Below are 22631 nucleotides of genomic sequence, written 5' to 3'. Positions count from 1 at the left end.
CTGTCAAGCAGTAGACTTAGAGCTTTGTAACAGCGTTTATAATATGTTTCAGCTGAAAAAAATCTCCACGTTCGCACAGACGACGACTTCCTGCTGAGGTTCCTGAGGGCCAGGAAGTTTAACTGCGCCAAGGCCTTCCACATGGTGAGTTTCCACGTGCTTTTCAGTTCTGAATGTTGGTAGACTGTAGAACGTTTACAGGAAACTTTTGTTCCTTCGTGTTGCGCTAATCACTCTAAGAAACTAATTATTTGAAAACCACTGATAGATCCCGTTTTTAGACGGCATTGTGGTGCAAGAATATTTTATGTTCGTTCGTATCAGGAAAAATTGCAGATCAATTTCCTGAGAGTTCTAAAAAAACTAGTTGCGTTTTTCACATGTCAGCAAAAGTTTTGCACTACTTTCACAGGAAATCTAAGCTACACTGTGTAAGACGGAATAGATTCAAGGATTGAATCTGTGGCTTGCGGAATATACTTCGGATTTATAGTTATTAGGCTTCCGTGCGTAGGTAGCCAATACGCTTTTCAGTTTTTGCAGGAAACCACTAGAAGAGCAGAAAGAAAATTGTGACGGTTACAAATACCGGCAAAAATATAACGTGACAAAACACACTAACAGTCATCGCAATTTGCTCAACTAAATACCTGGGCCTGTTAAAAGCAGAAGCATGCGTATCTGTCGCATCAGTGAAAACAAAACATCTGGAAATTATATCGAGAGGGAATTTTTAACGCGCCTCGCCTCCGATTCTAGTCAAGGCTTTAGAAGTTGTGCTCGTTTCTGGATGAGCTAAGATTAAATCACCGTTCATCCTTTTTGTGTTTGACTATCCGTGGTTTTTATAAATAATTTCGAGTGAATGTCAGGACTGTTTTCCAACATCGTCGAGCTAGACTATTACTGCATCACTACCGAGCGTTATGTCAGCGCAATAAGAAACGTTAGTCTTCTTTCCATCCATCATGAATGAACAGTACCATCATTCGAAGCTAAGGGATATTGCCATCCGTATCGTTAGGAAATAGATTCTAGAATTTTTTCGCAAAGGTCTCCGCTATGGCACTAAAATGATAAAAGTTTACAATATTCTCTACAGCTCTTTCATGGAAGTTTATTGATGAACCACAGCAATCGATCTTAGGTATATACTTTATTTCTAGATAAGACGTTTAGAGGTTGCATCCCTCTTCAATATAACACAGCAAGCGACGATGTGCAGGAAAACGAAACGCATTTGCAATGGCTGGAGGAAGGCATACACATCCGACAAGCATGATATGGATAGCCATATGAGCCACTAAGCTGCGAGAACAGATTGTTAGAGACTCATGGACAGCCCCAGTCGCCACGATTTCTGCCTTCCAGCGGATAGTGCCGTCCTCGATGAAGTGCCCTATGAAAGCCAATCTTGTTGGCAGGATAATGCACAACAGATAAGGAGACTGCAGATTGCAGTGGTGTCACGAAACCGGTAATGGAGCCTTGCAAAATAGCGTTGGGATCACCTCTAATTTTATTTTCGTCTGAGTTCGCGACTACGTACGAGATGTGATCAAAAACTACGGTGAGCGATTTTATTTTTTTTTTTTTTTTTAACAGCAACTGCTGACGTTACAACCATTTAGTGTAATTTCCTATAGCATGATCCACTGAGACACGCAGCGTCAGGTTGGGACACGTTCTGACTTGTCAGTCAGCGTCCAGAGACGCTAGAGTGAGACTGTGTTTACCGTGTCTGCCGCGCGTCGTGGATTTCGAACAATCCGTGAACATTAAGTTCTGTTTCAGGTTGAAAAAAGGTCCCAAAGTAACTCAGTGCTGAATTTCGTTTATGGTGATAATGCTGTAACTCTGAAGACTGTTTACAAGTGGTATGAGAGATTTAAAAGCGGAAATGAGTCAGTACAAGATGAGCAACGTTCGGGACGTCCATTAACACAAAAAATAGAAGAAAATGTGCAAAAATTGTTCGTCCAAACAGATGAGTAACTATTCTAGAGCTTACTGAAGAACATGGCTTCTCGTGCGTGTCTGTGAAAATCATTGTAACTGATAATTTGCAAATGAGACGAGTGGGTGCAAAATATGTTCCGAGAATTTTGAGTGATGAACAGAAGGAAAATTGTGTGTCAGTTTGCACACAGTTAAAGGATCGTCTTCGTTCAGATCCAGACTTCATGTCCAAAATTGTAAGTGGCGATGATACTTGGGTCTAAAGGTATGACCCTGAGACGAAAAATCGTAGATACCAATGAAAAACCAGCGAATCTCCTCGCCCGAAAAAGGAACGTCAGTAAGAATCGACTATCAAAGTGACGCTCGCTGTGTTTTTCGATACTGCGGCCATAGTGCGATCAGATTTCTTTCCAAAGGGAACAGCTGCAAACACCGAATTGTACAAGAGCGTACTGCAACGTTTGCGAAACGATGTACGAAGAAAGAGATCAGAAAAATGGGCCAGAGACTTCCTTCTTCGCCACGAAAACGTGCTGTGCCACACCCCGGTTTTGATTCACGAGTTTTTGGCCGGAGCAAGTGTTCCTGTCTGTCCACAGCCGCCTTACCAGATGTAACATCGTGCAATTCCTGGTTCTTCCCAAAAATTAAAACCGTGCTTGAAGTAAAACGTTTCGACACCAGTCTTAGCACTGAGAAGGACACGACAGACTAGCTGAATGCGCTTCCAAAAGAAACCTTCCAGAAGTTCTTCCAGTCACGAATTCAGAGTTAGGATAAGTGCATTGCTAGCTGGGGACAGTACTTTCATGGACATTAAACCAAATTCCATGTCAGCTTATTACTTTTCTTCTAGTAAAATTATTCACCATATTTTTTGATCACTCCTCATATCTCCTCCACATGCAGAAATGCGATCTGCCCAAGGTGGCATCAGTACTACCCAGGCAGCACTTTACTTAGGAGTGGAAGAGATTTCCACCGAAGCCATCAAGGGCGTATCAACATGGGAATCGCCTCTTACCAGCTTCACACGATAAACCTGGTCTGCGAGCCAGTACTTTGGTTACTTCCAATCAGCTGACGTGAACATAATGAATAATGCGTTATGTGTTTCGTTGCCACTCTAATTCTCATTTGTGCGTATTTATAACGGAATTGTCTCCGACACAGAATTTGGTATGAATCATAACTTGCGCTCATCGTTCGCCCGCCTTCGATGGCTCTGTTGCATTGTAGCATAGTAAGCGTATGCAAGATGAACTCAAACTTCACCGGCAAAATTTCGAAGTTTGGTAGGGATTTGTATTTTGTTATAAGGGCTTCGTGGTCTTGGGTGGCTCGTTACAGAGCAATTTTATTTCGTTTATTTTCTTGTGCCTATGTATCTTTGAATCTGTAGTGCCTGAAAGTATCTTCCTAGCAGTGCAAATGGGAACGGTACTTATTGTGAGTACTGTTTCTAAACAGCTATTCACTCACGGTATTTGCTGTTGACAAAAGTAATGCCCACTTCACTCCTCGCTCACAAACTTTCATTCAGTGCTGCTGGATTCCGTCACGGATTTGTTTGTCCGGCAGCGTTAGTTGTTCTTTGAAAGTGATGTACAGCAGTCTCAGTATGCTTACGGTCCGCTCCCGGTAGCTGAGTGGTCAGCGTGACAGACTGTCAATCCAAAGGGCCCGGGTTCGATTCCCGGCTGGGTCGGAGACTTTCTCCGCTCAGGGACTGGGTGTTGTGTTGTCCTAATCATCATCACTTCATCCCCATCGACGCGCAAGTCGCCGAAGTGGCGTCAAATCGAAAGACTTGCACCTGGCGAACGGTCTACCCGACGGGAGGCCCTAGTCACACGACATTTCATTTCATTTCTGTATGTTTACGGATGAAGAGTTGGCCGACAATCATGTCGCGTGTGGGTTGACTGCGACGGCAACTACATCACACTACAGAGCGTTCCAAAATTACCTTTGCCGCGGGGCGTAGCCGCACGGTCTAGGGCGCCTTGTCACGGTCCGCGTGGCTCTCCCCGTCGAAGGTTGAGTGCTCCCTCGGCATGGGTATGTGTGTCGTCCTTAGCGTAAGTTAGTTTAAGTTAGATTAACTAGTGTGTAAACTCAGGGACCGATGACTTTAGCAGTTTGGTCCCATAAGACCTTACCACAAATTTCCAAAAATTACCTTTACATTGTTGATCACATACACAGGGTGTCCACAACGAGACTCCAACTTTAGAACTCATAAAAACTCATAAAATCTGAGAGGAAACACAATTTATCGACGAACAAATACAGGGAAATCATACAGCAACTCATCAAGTTTTCATACACAGGTGGACGGTTCAGTACACTTGAACATGGGTGCCACGGGTAACGCGAAGAATATCAAGTCTATAATCGATTTCGTGCCATGTGTTGCGGAGCATCTGTTCTGTGGCAGAGTTGATGACAATTCTTATGCGGTGTTTCAAGTCTTTCAGGTCCTTTACTGGTGTAGCGTATACCCGGTCTTTCACATAACCCCACAAGAAAAAATCGAGGGGGGTTATGTCGGGCGAACGTGGCGGCCAAGGAATTGGACCTCCACGACCAATCCATCGTTGCGGGAATGTGTCATTTGAAAATTTTCGGACATCAAGGCTCCAATGGGGTGATGCACCGTCCTGTTGAAACGTCACATTTGGCTGCAGGTCTGTGGCACGACAAATTGTTCCAAAATGTCCAGGTAGATGGCTCCATCCACAGTCGGCTCCTGAAAGATAAACGGCCCCACAATGCGATTTATCATCAAACCACACCACACATTTACTTTCGGACTGTCGCGCATGTGTTCCCTAGGTGCATGTGGACTTTCGGACCCCCAATGCGCACATTGTGACGATTGACAGCCCCTGACACGTGAAAAGTTGCCTCGTCAGTAAACATCACGCGTGATAAAAATGTCTCGTCCGCGGCAATGCGATCTAACATGACATGCAAATTCTTCTCGCTTTGGTCGATCATCAGGCTCGATTTCTTGCACAACCTGCACTTTATATGCGTACAAACGTAATCGCTGATGAAGCACTTTGTGCACTGTTGAACGTTTCATACGAAGTTCTCGTGCTGCCTGTCGCACTGACTTCTGTGGACTTTGTTCGAATGACCGCCGCACTTGTTCAACATGATGTTCGCTGATCCCAGGCTTACCATCACCATGCCCTTTTCGCCATGCCCTTTCGCAACACTCCCAGTAGCCAAAAACTGATCACACCACTTCTTTATAGTCTTGAACGACGGGGGCGCTTTGTTATAAACTCGACGAAAGTTTCTTTGCACTTGGGTCGCCGATTTTGTCTGTGCATACCACCAGACCACTTGTGTACGCTCCTTCATATCCTCCATTTTGCTAAAACAATTTATTGCAGCTCCACTATGGCCACTTGGCGTATCAAATTTGCACACCACAAACTTGTTGAGTTGCTCTGTCTGCCCCTTCAGGATTCACAGGTCCACCATCTGAAATGAGAAAGACATAAGATATTGAAATGTTGGAGTCTCATTGTGGACACCCTGTATTTTGTAAAAGGATGGGGATAGGTAGAAAGGTGTGATTTTATGACATAGTATTCGTATATACCGAAAGTTTTAGTAGCTGTTAACAGACTTCAATGTGTGCACCATCTGTAGCATGCAGGGTAACAAAGCGATATTCATATCCCTCTCACTGTGACGGTTTACTTTCCCGGAGACTTGAAAGCGAGCTACGTCCATGACCATCACCTTTATTATGATAGTCTTGGGCACCGTCAATGCGACTCAGAATTCCAATTGTAAAAGCTTTGCAGCAGCAACTTGTAGCTGCAGTTCTTAAAAAAATGTCATTTTTACTTAATACTTTGTTCGCGTTCTCTTTCTAAATAAAATCCAAGATTATATTTCTCCTTCAGTAGATTCATTTTCTCACCGTTGAAACAAGTTTCATTAAAACGTTTGTCATATACGAGACTAATTCCATAAATCTGCTAAGAATATCAAGAAAAAAATGAAACTTTCTGGCTGATTAAAACTGTATGGTGGACCGAGCCCCGAACTCGGGACCTCTGCCTTCGGAGCTACACAGTCACGACTGGCGATCACTTCTTCGAGCTCTACTTCCGTCAGTACCTCGGCGCCTACCTTCCAAACTTCACAGAAGCTCTTCTGGAAACATGCCCCAGCTGTGGTTAAGCAATGTCTGCACAATATCCTTTCTTCCAGGAGTGCTACTCTTGCAAATTTCACAGGAGAGCTTCTGTAAAGTTTGGATGATAGGAGACTAGGTATTGGCGGAAGTAAAGCTGTTGAGGACATCTCACCAGTTGTGCTTGGGTAGCTCAGTCGCGAAAAAATTGTTAGCAAAGCAATTGCTCCCGAAAGGTACAGGTCCCAAGTTCGAGTCTCGATCAGGTACACAATTTTAATCCGCCAGGAAGTTTCATATCACCACACAGTCCATTGCAGATATTTCATTCTTTCATGGAAGTGTACTAGACTTACCAAATCACACTCGTAGTATGTTCTTATTAATGCACAATTAAAATTTTTCTTTGTCCAGGTATTGTAAAATCTATATAACTTTTTGCTTTCAGTTGTTTGGTTTCTCTAGTAGAAAAAAATGTCGTGTCCTCACGCAGGCTTCCCACCACGCAACGAAAACAAAACAAACACCAAAATAAAGATTAATGACTGACAAAACAAGAAATCCATTATTGTAACGTGAGTGGGAGCGGCGAGATTTATTTACCTGACGATGTTGACGCTACCGGCCCTCACGAACATCCGCGCATGCGCAGTATTCAGCATTCTCAGGATTTTAGGACTCTACACTCATTGCAGTCATCGATGTCACTGACTCAATTGTAACGTGGTTGGTGACTGAATTACAAACAGCCATATGAGGCACATCCATCACGACTAGTCAATTTTGACCAGAAAATCGACTGTGTGAGTAAATACGAGTGTTTTGCAATCATAAAACATTTTTATTGGAATAACAATCTCGGGCCCAGATCCAAGTTTAGCCTGTATCAGCGCTCAAGGAAGTTTATTACTGGATGAAGCAAATTAAACGTTGTCCAGAAACTACTGCAGATTTGGTACTCTCCAGGCGCCAGCTAATGCTTGTGATTTCTAATGGTAAAAATAGTAGTGCGAAGTAAAAGTAATCAAAAAATAGAAGTGTAGAAAAAAATTCATCGTCTTGTGATAGACAAACTTCGCAATAACATTCGTGAGACAACTGAGATGAGACTCCAGACCAACGACGCTCTTGAAAGGTTATTTGAAAATCGTGTTTGTAAAAGTTAAAGCTTAATTCAAAGTATGTCTGATATCGTTATTGACTGTAAAGAAAGTATTCAGTGTGAAACCCGCAGTAAAAGCAACGGGATAGCAGAGGTGAAAGTTTACCGAAAAAATGGCCAAAATTGTTAATCGGCTCTTTATGACATTCACTATAGTTTCGTGCCTACAAGCATCACCTCCTACAATATGTGATATAATGCCGTGTGGCTAGGGCCTTCCGTCGGGTAGACCGTTCGCCTGGAGCGAGGCCTTCGAGGTGACGCCACCTTGGCGACTTGCGTGTCTGAGCGGAGAAAATCTCCGACCCAACCGAGAATCGAACCTGCTCCGTTAGGTATTACATTCCGTCGCGCTGACCACTCAGCTACACAGGGGCGGACACAATATATCATGAATAAAAACTAATCATCGCACACAGACACCAGGCTGTACAGTGGATAACAAACACCGTAAATGTATGAAGATACTGTTTACAGTATCTGGCACACATGTTACGCTATTTGTGAAAATTGAACTAAAATTGAAAAGGATTTTTACGATGATATTTCACAAACTGTAAACATTATTGTGCCGGTATGTCACGTTTTCTGCCTTTGATGCCAACGCCATTTGGGTATTTCTTGAGTTTACACATTCACGAGATTGCTGCCAGCGGCAGTTTGGCGTGCGACGTCTCTTGGTTAGCAGCTTTTGTAAATGTACTTCCGTGTACGTCTCGCATGAGAGTCTGTATTATAATTGTACTGCTTGCTAGTGTGAGCATTTTTGACTAATATCTGAGTGTTTATTTATCAGAATGAGTTTCACTCTTGCTCCTACTTGAATTTTCTTTGCCATATGTCCTAGCGTCTTCTACACTACTGGCCATGACGTGCTACAGACGCGAAATTTAACCGACGGGAGGAAGATGCTGCGATATCCAAATGATCAGCTTTTCAGAGCATTCACACAAGGCTGGCACCAGTGGCGACACCTACAACGTGCTGACATGAGGAAAGTTTCCAACCGATTTCTCATACACAAACAGCAGTTGACCGACGTTGCCTGGTGAAACGTTGTTGTGATGCCTCGTGTAAGGAGGAGGAATGCGTACCATCACGTTTCCGACTTTGATAAAGGTTGAATTGTAGCCTATCGCGATTGCGGTCTATCGTATCGCAACATTACTGCTCGCGTTGGTCGAAATCCAATGACTGTTTGCAGAATATGGATTCGGTGGGTTCAGGAGGGTAATAGGGAACGCCGTGCTGGATCCCAAAGGCCTCGTATCACTAGCAGTCGAGATGACAGGCATCTTATCCGTATGACTGTAATGGATCGTGCAGCCACGTATCGATTCCTGATGGGGACGTTTGCAAGACAACAATCATCTGCACAAACAGTTCGACGACGTTTGCAGCAGCATGGACTATCAGCTCGGAGACCAAGGCTGCGGTTACCCTTGACGCTGCATCACAGACAGGAGCGTCTGCGATGGTGTACTCAACGACGAACCTGGGTGCACGAATGGCAAAAGGTCATTTTTTTTTCGGATGAATCCAGGTTCAGTTTACAGCGTCGTGATGGTCGCATCCGAGTTTGGCGACATCGCGGTGAACGCACATTGGAAGCGTGTATTCGTCATTGCCATACTGGCGTATCACTTAGCGTGATGGTATGGGATGCCATTGGTTACACGTCTCGGTCGCCTATGTTCGCATTGACGGCACTTTGAACAGTGGACGTTACATTTCAGATGTGTTACGACCCGTGGCTCTAGCCTTCATTCGATCCCTGCGAAACCCTACATTTCAGTAGGATAATGAACGACTACATGTTGCAGGTCCTGTACTGGCCTTTCTGGATACAAAAAATGTTCGGCTGCTGCCCTGGCCAGCACATTCTCCAGATCTCTCACCAACTGGAAACGTCTTGTCAATGATGGCCGAGTAACTGGCTCGTCACAATACGCCAGTCACTACTCTTGATGAACTGTGGTATCGTGTTGAAGCTGCATGGGCACCTGTACCTATACACGCCATCCAAGTTCTGTTTGACTCAATGCCCAGGGGTATCAAGACCGTTATTACAGCCAGAGGTGGTTGTTCTGGGTACTGATTTCTCAGGATCTATGCACCCAAATTGCGTGAAAATGTAATCACATGCGAGTTCTAGTATAATATATTTGTCCAATGAGTACCCGTTTATCATCTGCATTTCTTCTTGGTGTAGTAATTTTAATGGCCAGTAGTGTAGCCCTGTTACTCCACGCACCGGCGCCTGACAGTATCCCCGCCCTGTGGTGGTCAGTTGCAGCGGTACTACGTGATGAAGCTGCGCTGCCCGGAGCTGTTCCGCGTGCCGCGGCCCTCGGAGAAGAGGCACATCCTCGAGATGCAGGTGCAGAACATGCTGGACGACCGCGACGGCTACGGCCGCAGGGTCTACATCTTCAGGGTCGGTGCGTACTCACACGCCCTTGTCAGGGAGCGGCGTGGCTTCCTAACATGTCACTTACTTGTTTATTCATCCAGTGTTCATTTACAAAATTATATTAACACATTTAAACTTGAATTGAAGAAGAATTTTATAGTTAAGCATTTCATACATAGCCTACATATTATCTTATCAAATATTATATTAGTACTAGATGCGAAACAACGGCGTTGCCCAGGTATTTACGACGGTTGCCCAGAAACTAATGCAACGCATATTTTTTTTCTCAGGCGAAAATAGTTCTACGAATACGAAACGTTACTTATGCATTATTTGAAGTATCCTGAGTGACGCCAAGTTTCCGTTACTTCCGACCGATAGCGTAGCTGCAGCACAGATTCAGAAAAATGGCTCCAAGCGCTATGGGACTTAACATCTGAGGTCATCAGTCCCCTAGACTTAGAACTACTTAAACCTAAGGACATCACACACATCCATGCCCGAGGCAGGATTCGAACCTGCGACCGTAGCAGCAGCGCGGTTCCGGACTGAAGCGCCTAGAACCGCTCGGCCACTCCGGCCGGCTCTCAGTTTCAAAATGGCGTCTGTAGGTGATGTACGTTACAAGCAACGTGCCGTCATTGAGTTTCTCACTGCAGAAAAAGAAGCTGTGGGGAATATTCACAAACGCTTGTGCAAAGTCTATGGAGCCTCTGCTGTCGACAGGAATACAATTAGTCGTTGGGCACGGAGGGTGAAGTCATCAGAAGGCCCTTCGGCTGAGTTCCACGATTTGCAGCGGTCGGGGAGACCATCCACTGCTGTCTCACCTTACATGTTGCACTGAGATGATGTTGCCATTCGCGAGAACAGATGCATTACGACTCGACAATTGGCGCTGCATCTGTCAATCAGCAAAGGAAGTGTGGCTGCAATTTTCCGCACTCTTGGATATTCAAAAGTAGGTGCAAGATGGGTCCTGCGGTGTCTAAAAGTGGATCACAAATCGCACAGAAAAGACATTTGGCTTGATTTGTTGCAACGTTTTGAAGCTGAGGGGGAAGCCTTCTTCTCCAGTGTTGTGACAGGTGATGATACCTGGGTTCACCATTTTGAGCCAGAAACAAAACGACAGTCGATGGAATGGCGCCAATCCCACTCCCCAAAGAAGAAAAAATTCTAAAACAACTGCTTCCGCCGGTAATGTCATGATGCCAAGAGTCGGTACCATTAATTCAGAAGCATATGTCAGCATATTAACAAAATTCAAGACGCGCTTCCGGCGACTTCAGCGCCACAGCAACCCAGGAGATGTTTTGCTGCAACACGATAACACTCGGCCCCACACAAGTCCGAGGACTGCTGAACACATCGCAAAACATGGTTGCACAGTGTTGCCCTATTCACCGTACGGCCTTGACCTAGCCCCATCGGACTTCCACTTGTTTGGGCCGTTAAAGGATGCCATTCGTGGAAGACATTTTGAGGACGATGAGAGGTGATTCACACAGTGAAGCACTGACTCCGCCATAAAGACATCGATTCGTAATGACAGGGCATACACGCCCTTGTTTCGTGCAGGAGGAAGGCCATAAAATGGTTCAAATGGCTCTAAGCACTGTGGGACTTAACATCTGAGGTCATCAGTCCCATAGGCTTAGAACTACTTAAACCTCACTAACCTAAGGACATCACACACATCCATGCCTGAGGCAGGATTAGAACCTGCGACCGTAGCAGCCAAGTGGTTCCGGACTGAAACGCCTAGAACCGCTCGACCACAGCGGCCGGCGTGGAACGCCATAGAACTGGGTGGAGATTAGTTGGAAAAATAGGGTGTGTAGATGAAACACATTCTTTCGTGTGTGCAATTACATGGGAAAATATGGTGTGTAGATAAAACACCATTCTTTCGTGGTGTGTAATTCTCATAATAAAGAATTGTTGAAGAAAAAATTACTTTCTGGGCAACCCTCGTATTCATAGCTGTGTGTCTCGCACGTACCACGCAACGTCTGCTCTTGTGCTTAACGTTTATGACGTCATATCTCCTGATCTATGTGCTGTTCAGTGATATAATTGTGTAGATACATTCCGCGGCATGTGTGCATACTGCCAGCAAAATGGAGTTAGTAGCAAAGAAGCAATAAATTTAAGTGCCATGCACAATATGACAGCTTTTCACGCATCTCACTGACTATGACGCCTCCTGAACTTTATGTCGTACAATGATATAATATTGTAGGTACATTCAGCGGCATATGTGGATGCTGCCTGCGAAATTTATTGCAAATAGAGTCAGTAGCCAGGAAGTAATACATTTAATCGTGCATGATGCGGCAGTTTTTCACCCAGCGCATTGTTTATGACGGCATACCTCCGGAACTATGTGTCGCACAATGATATAATTTTGCACTTACATTCAGTGATATATGCGCATACTATTTGGTAAAATGTGTTGCGAATACGGTTACTAGTGAAGAAATTATGTCATACCTCAGGCGGTACTTTACTGCATGAACAGCGGAAAAGTGATAAGCGATAAAAATTTTTCATTTCATCATTTTGTAGGGATTAAAATGGAATATTGAGTTCAACATCAACATTCTCAGGGACATTGCTTTGAAGGAGACGTTAGTGGATAGCTTTTCTTTTTCCAGTAACTTAATAATGTAATACTAACGTTTCATGTTGGGTAGACCTTTTTGTAGACCTGTGCACGGTGTTCCAGAGCGATGCGACGCAGCACAGGTGAGCATAGAGGACATCTTCCGCACGAACGTGCTGGCTTTGGAGCAGATCGTCCAGGAGCCAGAGACACAGGTGGCCGGCCTCACCGTGCTGGTCGATATGAACGGCTTCGGCCTGCAGCACGCCAAGTTCCTCTCGCCCTACTACGCACGGCGCACTGTCGAGGTCATACAGGTAAACATAGCTCAATGCCCGTGTGGCAGTAACCACTTCTAAAATGGTTCAAATGGCTCTGAGCACTATGGGACTTAACATCTGAAGTCATCAGTCCCATAGGACTTAGAACTACTTAAACCTAACTATCCCAAGGACATCACACACATCCATGCCCGAGGCAGGACTCGAACCTGCGACGTAGCGGTCGCGCGGTTCCAGACTGAAGCAGCTAAAACCGCTCGGCCACACTGGCTGGCGAGTAACCACTTCTCCTAGACAGTTTGTCTCTACTAAGATAAAAGATGACGTCCCAGAGTCACGAAGTGAGAAACGTAATTCATGGTGTCTTCTTTGAGGTGACTGTCTTTTCTGAAGATTTCTTCAACCAGGCAGTTACAGAAGCGACTCTTCGGAGTAACGTCTCAGACGTCATAATAATAGATCCGAATTTTTCAAATTGATTAACGTAGAGGAGGCCATCAGTGGTCAAATGGCTGCAAAAGCATCAGTGACTACTGGTGTTATAAGGAATATTAAGAAATATAGCAAAATAGTTTTACTTAGAAAAAAAAAATCCGAACAGGCCTTGAAGGCCCAACGGTACCGACCGGCCGCCAAGTCATCCTCGGAACTTAGGTGTCACGGATGCGGATACACAGCGGTATGTGGACAACACACCGCTCTCTCAGCCGTTGTCAGTTTTTGCGACCGGTGCCGCTACTTGTCAGTCAAGAAGCTCCTTAACTGACCTGACAAAAGCTGAATGCACCACGCTTGCCAACAGCACTGGGCAGACCCGGACGGACGCTGACCCTTTCAAGTGCTAGCCAAGCTCAATAGCCCTTAACTTCGGTGGTCTGACAGGCACCGGTGTTACCACTGTGGCAAGACCATTAGCTTCGTAGCTAGAGAAACAGGGAACAACCTGCAGAGTACATGAGAAGTCAACTTAAAAACTTCAGTATTTAATGCGAAGATGTGCAGAACAAATGGATAAAACTGAAATCATTGTACCATATGCCTTAGATCAGTATATGCCACGCAAGACTGCAAGAGGTGGGAAAGAAGCACTGTGATCCAACGGGCAGTAACCAAGTTATTAAGTTGCTACAAAAGCAAAGAGACCAGATTGAAACGAATTTAAAACGTAATTGACCTACAGGAAGTCAATGAAACCAAAATGAGAATAAGAAGAGCAATGCGAGAACCACTGAGTGAATTAGAAAGTAACATTTTGGCAGCCGATCTGAAAATATATCTCACCAAGCATTCGTATTATGTAAAGTTACTAAGCAAATCGAAATCATTTATTCAGTTGCTCAGAGATCGTACTGGCACTGAAACGGAAGTTGGCAGAGAGAAGGTCGACATGCTGAATTGGATTTTCCGAGATCGTTTCACTTCAGAAGACTGTAATACGATTTCTCAATTTAATAATCTGTTGTATGCCAAGATAAGCGATTGTGGAATAGAAAATCAACTAAAAACACTCAATACTAGAAAGACAGCTGTACTGGATGAGACACGTACAGTACAAAGATTATGTGACAGAACTCGCTTCCCCTCTAGCAGCAGTTTATTGTGGTTCGTTGCAGCAACGAAGGACAGCAAGCCACTGGAAATATGCGCACGTCATCCTCGTTTTCAAGAGAGGTCGTCAGACAAATGAACATAATTATTATAGGCCTATATCGCTGACGTCAAAGTGTAGAAGAATTACGGAAAATGTGTTGTACTCATACAGTACGACGTATCTGGAGAATGAAAATCTCTTCTATAACACTTAATGCGAATTATGTAAACAGAGGTCTTGAGCAAAATAACTCACTCTGTTGGTCCATGAAATCCAGATGCGCCCAGGTTGATGCCATGTTCCTTGACTTCATGAAGACATTCGATTACAGATCCAAACTGTCATTTAGTGAATAAAATACTAGCTTATCGAGTACTGGACAAAGTATGTGACTGGATTCAAGACTTCCTAACAGATAGAACACAGCACAACAGGACAAAATGGACAAAAGTAAATGTAATTTCTGACGTAGCCCAAGGGAGTATTAGTTATTGGGCCATTACTGTTTTTAATACAGTATTCATAAATGACATAGCGTATAATGTGGAAGCTCCATGATGTAGTTCGTAGATGGTGCTGTTGTCTGTAGGAACTGGAAGGTTACAACACAAGATGATTGAAGCTAAATGCAAGAAGACCTACATAATATCAATAATTGTATATACCTCAGAATAGCTGTCCAGAAGACCTAAAGTGGAATGACTACACCACACTAAATGTAGGACAAGCAGACTCAGGACTTCCTAACGGATCACAACACAATTCTGACATAGCCCAATGGAGTCTTAGGTAAGGGGCCATTACTGTTTTTAATACGATGTTCATAAATGATCTAGTATATAATATCAGAAGCCCCATGAGGCAGTTCACATATGGTGCTGCTGTCTGTAGGAACAGGAAGGTTACAATGCCATATGGCTGTAGCTAAATGCAAGAAGACCTGCATAATATCAATAATTGTATATACCTCAGAATAACTGTTCAGAGTGACCTAAAGTGGAATCACTAGGCTACATCACACTGAATGTAAGAAAAGCAGATGCCAGCCTGAGATTCATTGGAAGAGTATTAAGGAAATACAGTTTTTACATGAAAATAAGTAATTCACAACACACCTGAATGACCGATTCTTCACTCTTACCCATCAGTCTGAATCCCTTACCAGGTTCGAATAATAGAAGAGACAAAGAAGATCTAATGTAGAAGGGCACATTTTGTCGCATGATTATTTAGTTAGCATGAGAATACTGCAGAAATAACAAACAGTTTCCAGTGACAGAAACTATAGGAGAAACACTGGAGAGGTTTAACCCCCTAGCACAAATTGTTAAAATTCTGATGGTGTGCATTTGAAGAAGAGTTGGTTAACATATTTACTTCCTTCTCACATATGCCTTTCATAATGACTGCAATGAGAATATCAGAGAAATTAGGGTTCATTAGCAAGTTTATCAACACTCATTTTAGCCACACATCATTTGTGAATGGGACAGGGAAGAGGGAATCGATAGTTTTGCCACCTTAAATTGTCTGTCCGTGCTTAAACTTACCTTCATCTTTTACAAGAGCCTGAATACTATTTTTGTGGTCAGCCATAAAGCGATGGAGAAAATACAGACCATAATTTCCAGTCTGTAAGACCACATTACTCCTAGTGCTCACTGAAAGAAAATGTTTCTACTTGCTGTTTACTCAGTGGGTTCAGGAACTATGACTATAAATAAAAATTTTGAGTTTTAATTGAATGATATATTCTGTGAAAGTTCACACACACAAAATATAATAATATCCCTAATAATAATAATATCCCAATTGGAAAAAGCACAATTAACAGTTCAGAGGCACTCTACAGGGAGTTCCAAGTAAAATGGTCTATCGCCCTGACTTCTAATCATCAAAAGTTGATTGCTCACCTTAAAACTGGAAAATAATCTCACCATTTGCCACTCAGTTTTGTCAATGTTACAGGCAGACACAGACAGTTACTTCCATGAACTCTAGTGATCAGGATAGTGTACAGTCCTCGTGAATTCACTTGCTGTTTTTACCAAAAATGCATTTCAGTCTGCCCACCTCTGATGTCATCCAATGCACAATGTGTGCAACAATTTGCCTAACATGACCTGTTTGATATGTTAGTGTGATGTCTCCCTCCACAGCTGCCTCTTTGACCAAATTTATATATGGGCGCACCAGACCGCCAAATGAAACATGAAGCAGTATTTAAATGATCTCTTTCTTGAACATGTATTAAATAGTAGCTCTGTTGTTTAACAATTTACAATTTTCTTAATTTTTATATAAATGTAGTTAAGTTTGCTTCAGTTACTGAAAAACGTTTTAGCTCAATTGCATTTAAACTTTACTGGCTACAATTTTTAGAATTGAATGGGCAGTTTAAAATGACCTTTGAACTGCCTCTTTAAGATTCCTTGTAATCATTGTTATTTACAATACAGTCTTGAAACATGATACAACTGTAACACTGCATGAATGTAATTGAGTGCTGTAATTAGAACTTCCTATTACAAATACCAATGATACTAAATCTACCAAGAAAAAAGGTGTATTCATTCCAAATTTGGGTTTTAGTAAATAACGTGAAAACTAATAGAGGTAGGTTATTGGTGTCACATATTTAATATCTTTACATTAAATGAGGTTACATATGAATTTTCAGCTTTGTGAGTCTAATACAGTATTTAACAGCTTCAGTTTTTTGTGAAAACACCAATTGTAATCAAAATATTTTTCCAATGAAGTTGAGATATATAACTTTTAATTGTGATTTACATTTGCATATTCCGAACAGTTTTTAGGTTTGTGGTTTTATTATTCATGGCCACTTTTTTTTTTTTAAAAAAAAAGAAAGACCATATATTTTGCCTAACATATTCATTTGATCATGATGAGACATTACCATGTTGACGTTGATATACTTCAGCATACACTGACAAAGCTTGGAAAAGTGATTTTAATTTTTAATTTCACTCTTAAATTATGGTTGGTGCAGTCCTTTGTGTGAAATCACAGGCACATCAAGACAATGGGGCTTTGGTAGTGGTGAACTGGGTTGAGATCTGGTACACTCACTCCCCTCTGTACCTCTTACAATGATACAGCTTTTATTTCGCTTCACTGTGTGGCATGGATTGGTACCAGGTTGCCCCAACACTCTTCTGTGATGGTCATCAGGTGTCTTACTGATCCTACACCCATTAGTCAAGAGACCATGATGCCACTTATTTAGGTACCATTCTAGGTATATCCTTGCTCACCTTCTTCCACACCACTTTGATGTGTGGATTGTACTGTTGTTCATAGTAGATGCCTAGAAGCCAAAATGATCGTGTGGATGTGGCTGCATACTGTCTGTATTGATGCAGCCTTTCCTCTTGGCTTCCAAATGGTAGCAAACGGTTCTGTTGCATTTTCCCTGCAGTGCCCATAATTTGTAGGTAGTAGTTGTCAGTCCCCCCCATGAACCATGGACCTTGCCGTTGGTGGGGAGGCTTGCGTGCCTCAGCGATACAGATAGCCGTACCGTAGGTGCAACCACAACGGAGGGGTATCTGTTGAGAGGCCAGACAAACGTGTGGTTCCTGAAGAGGGGCAGCAGCCTTTTCAGTAGTTCCAAGGGCAACAGTCTGGATGATTGACTGATCTGGCCTTGTAACAATAACCAAGACGGCCTTGCTGTGCTGGTACTGCGAACGGCTGAAAGCAAGGGGAAACTACAGCCGTAATTTTTCCCGAGGGCATGCAGCTTTACTGTATGATTACATGATGATGGCGTCCTCTTGGGTAAAATATTCCGGAGGTAAAATAGTCCCCCATTCGGATCTCCGGGCGGGGACTACTCAAGAGGATGTCATTATCAGGAGAAAGAAAACTGGCGTTCTACGGATCGGAGCGTGGAATGTCAGATCCCTTAATCGGGCAGGTAGGTTAGAAAATTTAAAAAGGGAAATGGATAGGTTGAAGTTAGATATAGTGGGAATTAGTGAAGTTTGGTGGCAGGAGGAACAAGACTTCTGGTCATGTGACTACAGGGTTATAAACACAAAATCAAATAGGGGTAATGCAGGAGTAGGTTTAATAGTGAATAGGAAAATAGGAATGCGGGTAAGCTACTACAAACAGCATAGTGAACGCATTATTGTGGCCAAGATAGATACGAAGCCCACACCTACTACAGTAGTACAAGTTTATATGCCAACTAGCTCTGCAGATGACGAAGAAATTGAAGAAATGTATGATGAAATAAAAGAAATTATTCAGATTGTGAAGGGAGACGAAAATTTAATAGTCATGGGTGACTGGAATTCGAGTGTAGGAAAAGGGAGAGAAGGAAACATAGTAGGTGAATATGGATTGGGGGACAGAAATGAAAGAGGAAGCCGCCTGGTAGAATTTTGCACAGAGCACAACATAATCATAACTAACACTTGGTTTAAGAATCATGAAAGAAGGTTGTATACATGGAAGAACCCTGGAGATACTAAAAGGTATCAGATAGATTATATAATGGTAAGACAGAGATTTAGGAACCAGGTTTTAAATTGTAAGACATTTCCAGGGGCAGATGTGGACTCTGACCACAATCTATTGGTTATGGCCTGTAGATTAAAACTGAAGAAACTGCAAAAAGGTGGGAATTTAAGGAGATGGGACCTGGATAAACTAAAAGAACCAGAGGTTGTACAGAGATTCAGGGAGAACATAAGGGAGCAATTGACAGGAATGGGGGAAATAAATACAGTAGAAGAAGAATGGGTAGCTTTGAGGGATGAAGTAGTGAAGGCAGCAGAGGATCAAGTAGGTAAAAAGACGAGGGCTAGTAGAAATCCTTGGGTAACAGAAGAAATATTGAATTTAATTGATGAAAGGAGAAAATATAAAAATGCAGTGAGTGAAACAGGCAAAAAGGAATACAAACGTCTCAAAACTGAGATCGACAGGAAGTGCAAAATGGCTAAGCAGGGATGGCTAGAGGACAAATGTAAGGATGTAGAGGCCTATCTCACTAGGGGTAAGATAGATACTGCCTACAGGAAAATTAAAGAGACCTTTGGAGATAAGAGAACGACTTGTATGAATATCAAGAGCTCGCATGGAAACCCAGTTCTAAGCAAAGAAGGGAAAGCAGGAAGGTGGAAGGAGTATATAGAGGGTCTATACAAGGGCGATGTACTTGAGGACAATATTATGGAAATGGAAGAGGATGTAGATGAAGATGAAATGGGAGATACGATACTGCGTGAAGAGTTTGACAGAGCACTGAAAGACCTGAGTCGAAACAAGGCCCCCGGAGTAGACAATATTCCATTGGAACTACTGACGGCCATGGGAGAGCCAGTCCTGACAAAACTCTACCAGCTGGTGAGCAAGATGTATGAAACAGGCGAAATACCCTCAGACTTCAAGAAGAATATAATAATTCCAATCCCAAAGAAAGCAGGTGTTGACAGATGTGAAAATTACCGAACTATCAGCTTAATAAGTCACAGCTGCAAAATACTAACACGAATTCTTTACAGACGAATGGAAAAACTAGTAGAAGCCAACCTCGGGGAAGATCAGTTTGGATTCCGTAGAAACACTGGAACACGTGAGGCAATACTGACCTTACGACTTATCTTAGAAGAAAGATTAAGGAAAGGCAAACCTACGTTTCTAGCATTTGTAGACTTAGAGAAAGCTTTTGACAATGTTGACTGGAATACTCTCTTTCAAATTCTAAAGGTGGCAGGGATAAAATACAGGGAGCGAAAGGCTATTTACAATTTGTACAGAAACCAGATGGCAGTTATAAGAGTCGAGGGACATGAAAGGGAAGCAGTGGTTGGGAAGGGAGTAAGACAGGGTTGTAGCCTCTCCCCGATGTTGTTCAATCTGTATATTGAGCAAGCAGTAAAGGAAACAAAAGAAAAATTCGGAGTAGGTATTAAAATTCATGGAGAAGAAATAAAAACTTTGAGGTTCGCCGATGACATTGTAATTCTGTCAGAGACAGCAAAGGACTTGGAAGAGCAGTTGAATGGAATGGACAGTGTCTTGAAAGGAGGATATAAGATGAACGTCAACAAAAGCAAAACAAGGATAATGGAATGTAGTCTAATTAAGTCGGGTGATGCTGAGGGAATTAGATTAGGAAATGAGGCACTTAAAGTAGTAAAGGAGTTTTGCTATTTGGGGAGCAAAATAACTGATGATGGTCGAAGTAGAGAGGATATAAAATGTAGGCTGGCAATGGCAAGGAAAGCGTTCCTGAAGAAGAGAAATTTGTTAACATCCAGTATTGATTTAAGTGTCAGGAAGTCATTTCTGAAAGTATTCGTATGGAGTGTAGCCATGTATGGAAGTGAAACATGGACGATAAATAGTTTGGACAAGAAGAGAATAGAAGCTTTCGAAATGTGGTGCTATAGAAGAATGCTGAAGATTAGATGGGTAGATCACATAACTAATGAGGAAGTATTGAATAGGATTGGGGAGAAGAGAAGTTTGTGGCACAACTTGACCAGAAGAAGGGATCGGTTGGTAGGACATGTTCTGAGGCATCAAGGGATCACCAATTTAGTATTGGAGGGCAGCGTGGAGGGTAAAAATCGTAGAGGGAGACCAAGAGATGAATACACTAAGCAGATTCAGAAGGATGTAGGATGCAGTAGGTACTGGGAGATGAAAAAGCTTGCACAGGATAGAGTAGCATGGAGAGCTGCATCAAACCAGTCTCAGGACTGAAGACAACAACAACAACAGTTGTCAGTTGGTGTTGTTGACCACTCGTGCGCACTGCAATGCAGATTTTCATTGTTTGACTGTTGCTGCTGTGGTGTATGCCAGTTAGTTGGCCAGTTTCACATGCTGACAATCCTTCTTGCCACAAGATGACAACATCTGTTCTAAGCTTTAAATGGCCCTTTGCAGCTTTTTCACAGGCTGAAAAGTGTACACAAGCAACACTGTTTTGTTCCTAACTGGAGAAACAGCACCCTCTACTGAACTGCACTGAGAATGTAGGTTTATTTTTACCACCATTGCACAATAGGCTGTACTGATTTCTTATAGTAAAAATGGTACTGAGAAAGAGGTTTCTAGTCAAAAAATACAGACTATAGAGTTCGTGAAAGTGAATAAAGCTCTTCCTGAATGATTTATATTTTGTCTACTCACAGTTTCTCCTATGATGAAGCAAGGATCAATAGAGTGTTGTGCAAAAACAAACAGTAATATAACATATACGGCTCATAAACACAGAAAGATACTCAAAACAGGTGCAGTCCCCACAATGCTACGAAGGTTGGAACTTAAATAATGGCAACTATTTATTCACAACCGATACAAAAGAGTTACATGTTTGCACCTGTCACTGCCCTTCAATGTAGTCACCAGCGTTGTGTAGAATCCATTGCCAGCAATGTGGAAGGCGCAGTATACTGTTAGCAGAGCATGTTCTGAAAGCCGTATTCAGGCACAAGAAACATAATTCCTGAGACGAATTAAAGGTTGCACAACATAACACAGACTAAGGAATCAAGATATCAGAAACTGAAAGTTTTTAGTCTAAATGATAAAATTCTAGATTATAAGGAAAATGGAATGGATACGTAGACTGAGTGACAGACTCCCTTAAAGGCTAGAAATTAAAAGTACCAAGGAAGAAGAGGTAGAGGAAGACTCTGGCAATGAGGATTACCGTAGCAGGTGACTGAGCCCGTTACCTGAAGAAGGAGGTTTCAGGGGCACAACAATGTACGAAAGTGAAACATGAGCTATGGAAACCGAAATCATTTTAGGCATTGACTGGATAATAAAACGGAAAGTAATTATAGATTGTGAAAAAGGGATAATAGTTTGTCAGGTTGATAGTGCGGTATTAGAAATACCATTTGAATCATCTAGAGTAATGGAAGAGAACTAGCTGAGATGGGCAGAATTTAGAGATGATCATGATTGAGGAACAGGTCAAAAATTCGATTGGTTTCCAGTGAGGCAGATAGTTGAAGATGGAGACAAGGAGACAATCCTTCGAAAGGTAGTGGATAAAACAGAAGGACTATCTGATGCCCAAAGGGAGGATCTATGGCAAATTCTGAAAGAAAATCAGGAGGTATTTTCGGACAAACTGGATCGAGTGATTAATTATGAGTACTGCATGGAGGTAGAGGAACATGAACTTTTCTTTAAACCACCATATAATGTAAAAATGTATAAACTGATAATGTATAAACTGACACATTGAAGAGGCTTGCATATGTAACTTGTAGATCTTGCATGCATTAAAGTGTGATTACACTTATGTTCCACAAATATACATGTGAATTATTAGCTTCCTAACACTGTTAATATCCTTGCAATTACTCTGAGAACATTCTTGTGCATTATTCCAACACTGTAAGTTTTGAGCTCCCCTATTGGTGATGTGTGCTTCTTCCAGGAAGTG

The 22631-nt window shown here is 42.6% G+C and overlaps 1 protein-coding gene across 1 annotated transcript in view; it reads left to right on the top strand.

Moving 5' to 3' along the window:
- LOC124777007 (clavesin-2-like) overlaps nt 1-22631 on the top strand; it is a 252466-nt gene that overhangs the window by 214549 nt on the left and 15286 nt on the right. Inside the window, exons 4-6 of the mRNA XM_047252256.1 lie at nt 53-144; nt 9577-9727; nt 12434-12627. Of these exons, the coding sequence (XP_047108212.1) occupies nt 53-144; nt 9577-9727; nt 12434-12627 (437 nt within the window). The remainder of the gene's footprint in view (nt 1-52; nt 145-9576; nt 9728-12433; nt 12628-22631) is intronic.

Source organism: Schistocerca piceifrons, chromosome 2, assembly GCF_021461385.2.
Source record: "Schistocerca piceifrons isolate TAMUIC-IGC-003096 chromosome 2, iqSchPice1.1, whole genome shotgun sequence".
Classification (NCBI taxonomy): Eukaryota; Metazoa; Arthropoda; class Insecta; order Orthoptera; family Acrididae; genus Schistocerca; species Schistocerca piceifrons.
The sequence above is the reverse complement of the archived record's forward strand: the minus strand, read 5'-3'. Positions and strand labels throughout refer to the sequence as shown.